Source organism: Emys orbicularis, chromosome 7, assembly GCF_028017835.1.
Source record: "Emys orbicularis isolate rEmyOrb1 chromosome 7, rEmyOrb1.hap1, whole genome shotgun sequence".
Classification (NCBI taxonomy): Eukaryota; Metazoa; Chordata; order Testudines; family Emydidae; genus Emys; species Emys orbicularis.
The window spans coordinates 46250906-46260418 of record NC_088689.1 but is presented as its reverse complement, the minus strand read 5'-3'; the positions used below and the strand labels follow the sequence as shown (position 1 = coordinate 46260418).

Below are 9513 nucleotides of genomic sequence, written 5' to 3'. Positions count from 1 at the left end.
CTAAACCGCAGTAACTTTCCCCAGTTGTCATTTGCCCGACAGACAGCAAAGCACCGTGTAAGTACTCACCTCCCTCCACGGCAGCCAGCTCTCGATGGCCCCCTGACACCTCGGTACTCCACACCCCGCGCGCGCCTCCTACCGCCCCCACGCCGAGACCCGCCGCCGGGCAAGGAAAGCCCTCCCTCGCCCTGCCCGGGTTGGCTGTCTGGGCTGAGCGCCTCCAGCCCCTCCCGCGGGCTGGCCGGGAATGTCAGTGCGGTGACCCCTCGACCGCCGCCGGACTCTGACCTTGCACCGGGGAAGGCACCATGGCTTCCAGGCTGCTGCTCCGCGTCCTCCAGCGCGCCCTGCCCGGCGGCGGGCGGGCCGCAGCCCCCGCCAGAGCCATGAGCGCCGGGGGTGCGTACAGCCCGGGGGGCGTACGGGGCAGGCAGGACAGGTGCATAGGGGCACGTGAGGGTTGAGAGGAGGCGGGGGGTAGGTACATGGGGCGTGTGAGGGCTGGTAGGGGGTGTGTAGGGGACAGGCAGGATAGGTGCATAGGGGCACGTGAGGGTTGGTAGGAGGCGGGGGGTAGGTACATGGGGCGTGTGAGGGCTGGTAGGGGTTGTGTAGGGACAGGCAGAATAAGTACATAGGGCATGTAAGGGCTGGTAGGGTGGGCAATATAGGGGCGTGTGAGGGCTGGTAGTGGGCCAGGCGGAATGGGGGCAGGAGAGTGATGGCTGGGAACGCGGAGTGAGTGAGTGCGGGTGATCAAGAGATGAGAAGCTGGGGGCAAGGGATAAGGTGTCAGCCCCTTAGGGGTGTGTAGAGGATGAACAATCCTGGCAAAAGAGAGAAATTCCTCCACCACAGTTCTAGCCAATTAGTTGGGGCACTGAATCTATGTTGGGACTAAAATAAGTCTTTTCATCCAGTGCTTTAGGAATGTGGCTTTATGTTTATTGCCATTCAGCCAAGCCACAGGAGCCCTGAAAGCCCTTCATACACACAAGTAGCATTAAGCTCTATTCCTTGTGTCTGGAGTGCCTCAGTGGCCGAGTGAGAGCTCATTGTGCTGCCATCAAAGGATAAGGGTTCAAATCCAGTTACTGATTTATAAATTGTCACACAGAGGATTTAAGCTGGAAAATGGGCTAAAACTATAAAGCAAACAAATCAAAACAAAAATCAACAGACATGCTCTCTAGGGACATGTCTTCATTTGGGATTTTGCACTGGTGTAGTTGGGGCAAAAATCTATTCACATGGGATTTTCACAGGGGGATATTGGGAGGAATTTAAAGGTTTGAAGTTTTACAAATGGCAGAGGGAGAAGGTGAGTGTTTTAGTGGCCAATTTGTAACTGTGTTGTTTTCAATTTTTGTAAAAGAACAATACTTCAGTGTAGGAGGATAGTTCATTAGCTGATGATGTGGAGCAAATATGTATAAATTTGTGGATGACACCAAGCTGGGAGGGATTGCAAGCACTTTGGAAAACAGTATTAGATTTCAAAATGATCTTGATAAATTGGAAAACTGGTCTGAAATTAATATGATGAAATTCAATACAGGCAAGTGCAGCATACTGCTCTTAGGAAGAAAAAATCAAATGCACAAATACAAAATGGGGAATAATTGGATCAGCAGCAGTACTGCAGAAAAGGATCTGGAGGGTTATAATGGATTACAAATTGAACACGAGTTAACAATACAATACTGCTGTGAAAAGGGCAAATGTCACTCTGGGCTGCATTGACAAGTGTGTTATATGTAAAACACAGTAGGTAATTGTTCTACTGTACTCAGCACTGGTGAGAGACCTCAGATGGATTACTCTGTCCAGTTTTGGGTGCCACGCTTTACAAAAAATGTGGACAAATTGGAGTGTCCAGAGGAAAGCAACAAAAATTATTAGAGGTTTACAAAACACGACCTATGAAGTATAGTTGAAAGAATGGGGCATGTTTAATCTAAAGAGAAGGCTGAAGAAGGAAATAACTCTTTATAACAGCCCTTGATGTATTTGAAGACGACAATGATCAATTGTTCTCCATGTCCACAACAGCTTAATTTGCAGCAAGCAAGATTTAGGTTAGATATTCGGAAAAACTTTCTAACTATAAGGCTTGTTAAGCACTAGAACAGGGAGGTTTTTAAGAAGACGTTAGACAAGCATCTCTCAATAGGTATACTTAATCCTGCCTCTGCCTGGGGAGATGAATCTTGAAGTCACTTGCAGCCCTACATTTCTGTAATTCTATGATTGGCCTCTGTGACTGCTAACAAAAGGTGCCAGCTGTGGTGGTGGTTTCTATTAGATGTGCAGTTGTCCACTAGGGACGGGACTGATGCTACCTTAAATGTTAACTTTTGGACACTATTAGCCAAGGCTGAAACTTACTTTTTCATTAGAACAGGTGACAAAAAATGAAAGTGTCTTAACTGGTGCATGGTATCATCTGTGGAAGCAGTCTTTGTGAGGGGATTCTATATGGCAAGGGCTGTAGCCTGTACTGCCCTAATTTGATAGCTTTGAACTATCCCTTTGTTATACCAGAAGAGGCCCCAGGCAATGTGAAAAGAACCACTGTCCAAAGTACAGTCAGATGGAGTGACTGTAATCTAACATCTAATGTGGGGGCCAGATTATCTCAAATTCACCTCTGGCAGGGTTTTCATACCTTTCTCCAAAAGCATCTAGTACTGATTACTATTGGAGACAGGATACAGGATTAGATGGACCTCTCTCTGATCCTTATGGTAATTCCTATGTAATGTCTTATTTCAATCAAAAATGCTTTGCAACTAAAAATTGAATGGACATTTATTTATGATGCTGTCCAGGACATGGGTTTAATGGTTTGCTTCAGTCATTAGCTGAATCTGAATTTTGGATAAATAAATAGGAATAAAATACAGAAGTATTCTATTCCTATTTAGGTATTCCCAGTGATGAGGAACAGGCAACTGGACTTGAACGGAAAACTCTAGAGGCTATGAAAAAAGGACAGGTAAGTTTAATATTGAATAATTCATATTCAGACAAAATGGAAAGCATTACATTAGAGTTAAGGTTGTAAATATGTCAGTAACTTGAAGGAGGAAAATGCTGAATAGAATATTTTAATTAAAAACAAACCAAAGTCTATAAGGCAAGACTCGCACCCTGTAAGTATGAAAAAATTTGGGAAATGCAGAAATAAGGTCCCTTAAATCTTAACTTTGCATTCTTACCTCCTTACAGGGAGGTTGTGAAGCATAATTAAATATACATTTGTGATTCTTGTATGAAAAGTTCAATATAACTGCAAAGTACCATTTTCTATTGAGGAAGCAGACCTGGAGAGTCTAAAGCCCTGATTCTGCAGCTGGATCCACATAGGCCACCACACATCCACATGGAGGGCTCTATGTTGGTCAATGATCCACACGTGCAGCTCCAGTTGCAGGATTGGGACCTAAGTGAACTATCTGGCTGTGATGTGCTACATTGGATTAGGTATGAGACTAGGTGTTACACCTGTGTTTCAAACCTAGATTGATCACTGACTCTTTATGTGGCCTTGGACAATTCCCTTAACTCTCACTATGCCTGTTTTCTGGTCTGTAATATTTGCCTCTCACAGGGAGGTTTGAGGCATCATCAATGTTTTAAAGCACTTACAGAACCTAGGATGAAGATTGTTTTATAGAAAATAAGAGTTTATAAAGCTACCATGTGTGGCGGAGCAGCAAATAGAACTTAGAAGTTCCTTGCTCCTACCCCTCCATGCAATTCCCTGGACCACACTGCCTCTTCGTATATTTCTTCTCCCTGCTAACTCCCTCCCCACAGAAACATACTATTTCTGTAGAGATCTCCTTCTCTCCCCCAAGGCCTAACTGACTTAATTTTTCAGTGATCCTTAGAGTGCTTTAGGACGTTGACATCTAGCTAGTGGACATATTAAGGCTTGTAAAGAATGCACAAACTGCTTTTAAGAACTGCACCTGTGCAGAGCGCAGTGCAGGATTGGGCCCCTAAATCATGAGCCCACCCCTTGATCTATTTGAAGACAGACCAACAGAACAAGACAGACCGAGTTTCTAGAGTAAGCTGGTTTTAATGTGTGATGAGCCAAAACACACTCACAGAAGTAAAAGTTACCAAACTGTTTACAAAAAGAGGAAGGAGAAAATCTCTTTGGAAAAACTCTCTCAAATACTTTTTCATTTCTCTCAGGTTTCTCAGAATATTTCTATTTTAGCATAATATTGCACATGAAAGTTCAGGCAGATTGGCCTTTATTGGCTGTCAGGAGGGGGAAATCAAAATAATCATGTATTGGAGTACTGTGTTCAACCCTGACTAGGGAGAAACTAATGTGCCTTCATAAAAAGGCACTATAAATAGCATGTAACACCACAGTGCTTTAGGCAGCTAGTATGCTGTCATGAGTTCAGCATGTATTTTTAGTGGCATAAAAGCTGCCACTAATAGTTGATACTCTAAACTGATTCTTGCATGTGAACTGACACCCTGTACAATAACTTCAACATATTAACTCTCTCCCACTTGACAAATCAGTGTCTAACACAGTAAGGTTTGACATTCCTCATCTTCCCTTCTATTAGTTTCATGTACCTGTATGCTGGTATTCTAAAGATAATCTATCTGTGTTCGGATGATAGAACAGCAGCAATTTAATTACCTTTATTATATACATGCTATATTTTATATATATGTGACACAATCTTTGATACTACTGGTTAACAATGTTCTTGGTCTAGTAACTGAGATTCATGTTTTGTTCTTTTCTCAAGGATCCATATAGCATACTCAAACCCAAGGGATATGCAGGAACTAGAGAGGATCCTCATATTGTTCCGTCCATCAACAAGAAGAGGCTAGTAGGCTGTATCTGTATGTACATAACTTTGTGTATGTTCTTTTAGGTCACATACTATCTAAAGTTATAAAACATTAATTGTTTTATAGTAGGTTTTTGTTTTAATACATCTACATTAATACTTCAAAAAGGTTCACTCTCAAAATTGATCCTCTTTTCTCTATGGGTATTCAGTCATATCTATTTTAGTGACAAAAATACATTTTCATTTTTTAATGCTTTTGCTAACATGGTAGAGTGAATATAGGTAAGAGGGAGTGAGCTGGCTTCTATTCCTTCTTGTGTATCAAAGCAGTTCTGATTTCAGGATTGGTTAACACCTTTGCAACCACCTTGAAGGAAAGAGGGTTGTACAAGTACCACTGAGCACACCATCTAAAAACAATAGGGGTTGTGTGTAAGTTAAGGCATAATTTGGACTGTAGAATTTATGTATCATCGCCTGGGAGAAATCGTGTTGAGTTAGCAGTCTGGAGCATGTTTACTTAGAAGTTGAAATATGACAACCTGCAATGTCATTTTTAGTCATAAAAGAGCACTTATTTGGGGCTAGTTATCCGTAAGGAGAGTCAAAGCACTGGCATTAACAACTAGTGTGTTTCAGGCATTAAACTGATTTGAGGTTGGAAAACCAGTAAGTGAAGAGTAGCACTCACTGCAAATAATGTGGGGGCGGCAGTTGCAATATGATGCTAGCAAAGGAATTTCCATAGTTAAGGAAAGTTGCTCGCTAGGCTTGGAACTTCATCACTGCAGTGGTGCATATGCAGGGCTGAAGACATCTACCAGTACCAGACACAAATCAGCAAGGGTGTATTGTAATGGTCAGCTTACAAAGTGGAAATTAGTATAACTAGTGTCTGAGGCATGACTGAATGAAAATCAAGGTACCCTATTCTATTTCCAGTTATGAAAATGGTCCCACTTTGAATAGGGATTATAATCTCAAAAGATTATAGAAATCATGGTGGTCATGTTACTTTTACTGATACTGAAAAATATATGCTTTTAAGGAAAGTCAACAAAAGTATAATGGGGTACACCTGCACTATTTGAGTTCTCTGGTGCCTGCCCAGTGCAAGATTAAGCATTTTAAGGTATATGCAAGTTTTCCCAAAAGCTAGTTTTTTTTCCCCGTGAGAGTGATCAGTATGCACTTATTCAGCCACAAGTAAGCCTTCAAGTTCATCACATGTTGTTTCACCCCTCAAAAAATCCAATACATTGCACATTAAAATATAGACTAACAGTGATGGAAATTGCCATCAGAAAGGAATGATGAGACAGGGTTGCTCATTTTCTATGTTGATTCAATTACTGAACCCTTCACTGAAACTTTCTGTTAAGATGCCCACTAGGTTAAGAATTCTAGCCCACAGGGCACTGTAGAATGCACATGTGACAGAAGACTTGAATATGACAAATCAAAAGAGGCATGAACATTTAATTTTGCTTTTCCTTTCTCACACCAGGTGAGGAGGACAACTCTGCTGTCATTTGGTTCTGGTTGCATGCAGGAGAAAGCCAGCGTTGCCCATCATGTGGTGCTCACTACAAGCTTGTCCATCATGATGTCCCACATTGAAAATCTGGGTTATTTAACTGAACCAAAGCGGATTTCACTGTGTCTAAACTGCACAATATGATGTGCACTTAAATCTGCATGCAAAATATTTACTACCTTCATATTTGATTTCTATTGGATTTCATTAAAAACTCCAATCTTGTTGTTTTACCCTAGGTTAATTAAAACTAAATGCACAACACTGCAGAAATGTGTGTCATGGATTATCATCCTTCATAAAACTGAGGAGAGTTTAGGAAGAAGTGTTCTACTAGTACTGGTTAATAAATGTGGGTTGGTTTTCTTTCTCCCATCTCTAGTCATAAGACTAAGGAATTTTATTAAAGCCCTACCAAATTCACAGCCATGAAAAACATCATGGACTATGAAAAATCTGGTCTCCCTTGTGAAATCTGGTCTTTAGAGTACTTTTACCCTATACTATATCTGGCATAGCACAGTAGTGCCACCCTTATTTCTGTGCTGCTGGTGACAGTGGTGCTGCCTTCAAAGCTGGGCACCCAGACAGCAGCTGCCACTCTGAGTGCATAGCTCTGAAGGCAGCAAAGTAAGGATGGCAATACCACAAACTCCCCCCCCCCCCCCCCCCCACACACACAGCCTTGTTACCCCGTGTTGGGTCAGGACCCCCACTTCAAGAAATGCTGAGTCTTAAGGACTTAACGTGTTTATATTTTGTTGTTTCTAAATACATATTTGTGGCTTGTTACAACACCATGAAATTTAACTTTTAAATATCTGAAACCTTGCAATTCAGGATTTAAAAAATGCTATGATTGTGAAATTTACAAAAATGGACTGTGAATTTGATAGGGCCCTACTTATGACCAAAACATTTTCATTGGTGTTGGTTTCTTAGCTCTCACATGGTGGGAGTATGCCTGCCAACAGTAGTATGTGAAGAAAGTTAGAGGTCACACCTGAGCTATAGGCATGTGCATGTATAATGTCATGGCTGCAATCATACACCACCAGGAGATGGTTACAGACTTATTTACATTTTCCCTGTGTTGTGCTGAATTCTTTCAATACAACAGTCACAGCCAGGATGGTCTCAATATTCTAACTAGTCTTTTGCTTAATGAAGTTACCTTCTGATTAAAGAAATATGCATGATATGTGCATCCATACATGAACACGTACATGAAGCAACAAACACTTTCATTCAAGTATTTTATTTTAGCTTTGTTTTCACTGCATTTTAAAAATCTAAAAATAAATAAATATTTGTTTCACAGGTGAAAGTCACATATGTATCAATAAGACATAAGTATGTTGGAACTTAACCAGACCAGGAAAGTCAAATCTGAATACGTTCCATTAAGCACAGTCATCTCCGAGTACTTATATTAAAATTCAAAAGAAGTTCCAAAAAGGGTTAAAAGGGTATTTCAAATGCATTTTAGCTGAAAAAAGGTGACCAAAAACTACACTTTCAACATTTAAAAATGAAATGTTTAAACTCTTGATAGCAACGGTCTTGCTCCTCATTTATGTTTTTAACCTATGGCTGCAGAGGTTGGATTCCCAATCCTAAATTAATCCCTTATAATTTTATCAATTTAATTATACCAACAGTAATAAGATGAAATGGCCTATTGAGTCTTCTGGTCCATCTTAACAGAAGCCAAATTTGCAGTTTTGCACCAGCACGAATAAGTGATTGCGCCATGGAAATTGGACTGTACATCATAAAGGGCAGCTCATTTCAACCATCATTGTTTTCATTAAGTTTTCAAAAACAAAAAAAACCCCACCACTGGAAAAAGACATCTCCAGAATCACACTTTTGTTAAAAGCCATAAAATAAGCTCAAGTTTAATTACACGCAATAGAAACCATACTGCTATCAGAACTGAAACTATTTTATTACAAAGCTTTATTTACAAAATGAAAAATAATCAAATGGGACTATCATAATAGGAAAAAGTGTTTTCACTCTGTGATTGAAAAAAATTAAGCAAGTCTTTCATGCACTCAGACGCTAAATTGTTTTTATAATATGTGAAATGTTGAAATTCATGTTTGTGAAACTTGAGTCTCATTCACAGTCTCATTTTTATTTTAAGATGACAAAAACATGGTTCTATACAAGTTGTGTATTAACGGTTCATTTTTGTAAGGACTTTTTGCCTTCCATGAATATTCATATCACTGAACATTTTGTAAATAACCAGTTGTTACATTGTCAACTTGTCCACTGAACTTACCACCACAAGAAAGACACAAAGAATTAGTTTAATGCTCCCACATTAAACAAGTACAATATCTCATTTCTAAAGTTATACTAAACTGAAGCCTTCATTGTGATCTATTGCCTGGATCAGCTTAGATTTTAGGGTTTCTTTGTCTGTGTATTTTGGAAGATCAAGAAGATTAAAGCAAGTGTGAGATACTGGAAGATACCCTTCTCCACCTCCTGTTGGCTGGATGACTAGTTTAAGACACTTCATTCCAAGAATAGGAATACGATCACTGCCTGTTAAAAACACTGCCAAGGAAAACAGAAGAATGAAAGCTGAAGCGAAAGTGACTACTCTCTGTTTCACAATGATAGTTCCATGCAATATTACACTTCTAAATCACTATTTTCATTTTTCAATTCTTCTATTACATGGCTAGCTTTTTACATTACAGTAGCATGGTTTTGAAATTAAAAATAGTAAATGAATGCTGCTTTGTACATATAAACTCGGATTCATATATGTCTTATTCTGTTTATATTGTTAAATGTGTATCAAATAGAACAAAGTCCCTCTTATGCCAGGGTTTACTTATTTGAAGACCAGTGAGTTCACATCATTTTTGTGGACACTATCATATTTGCAGGTAACTAAGTAACTAGGTTCTAATTTGTTCAATGTCAATTAAATGTGTCTGCCCTGTATTTGAAATGACTGCATGAGCCATTACCAACAACTTTGTTTCTGAGTAAGGGAATTTCGTATGCAATTGTCCTCCTTTTATACGTTCCTGCAGCCCAGCATCTCCCACAATTCTGCTGTGCGTGGCCTATTCCCCTCCTGTGCAGTTCCAGCGGTGGTTTAAA

The 9513-nt window shown here is 40.1% G+C and overlaps 2 protein-coding genes across 3 annotated transcripts in view; one reads left to right on the top strand and one right to left on the bottom strand.

Moving 5' to 3' along the window:
• Positions 1 to 311: 311 nt before the first annotated feature.
• LOC135881806 (cytochrome c oxidase subunit 5B, mitochondrial-like) lies at positions 312 to 6508 on the top strand. Its single transcript, XM_065408516.1, has 4 exons — positions 312 to 402; positions 2931 to 3001; positions 4794 to 4893; positions 6352 to 6508. The coding sequence occupies exons 1-4, from the start codon at positions 312 to 314 to the stop codon at positions 6462 to 6464; spliced, it is 375 nt and encodes a 124-aa protein (XP_065264588.1). The 3' UTR covers positions 6465 to 6508.
• Positions 6509 to 8296: 1788 nt separating this feature from the next.
• Positions 8297 to 9513, bottom strand: part of HERC4 (HECT and RLD domain containing E3 ubiquitin protein ligase 4) — a 99447-nt gene continuing 98230 nt past the window's right edge. For both annotated transcript variants that reach the window (XM_065408624.1, XM_065408625.1), the window contains one exon: positions 8297 to 8955. In XM_065408624.1, the coding sequence (XP_065264696.1) occupies positions 8747 to 8955 (209 nt within the window). In that variant the 3' untranslated portion in view covers positions 8297 to 8746. The remainder of the gene's footprint in view (positions 8956 to 9513) is intronic.

Excerpts from the sequence above, each read along its gene's own strand:
- LOC135881806 (XM_065408516.1), top strand. The coding sequence starts at position 312 with ATGGCTTCCAGGCTGCTGCTCCGCGTCCTCCAGCGCGCCCTGCCCGGC. Across the intron at positions 403-2,930 it reads CAGAGCCATGAGCGCCGGGG|GTATTCCCAGTGATGAGGAA; the intron begins GTGCGTACAGCC and ends ATTCCTATTTAG. Across the intron at positions 3,002-4,793 it reads AGGCTATGAAAAAAGGACAG|GATCCATATAGCATACTCAA; the intron begins GTAAGTTTAATA and ends TCTTTTCTCAAG.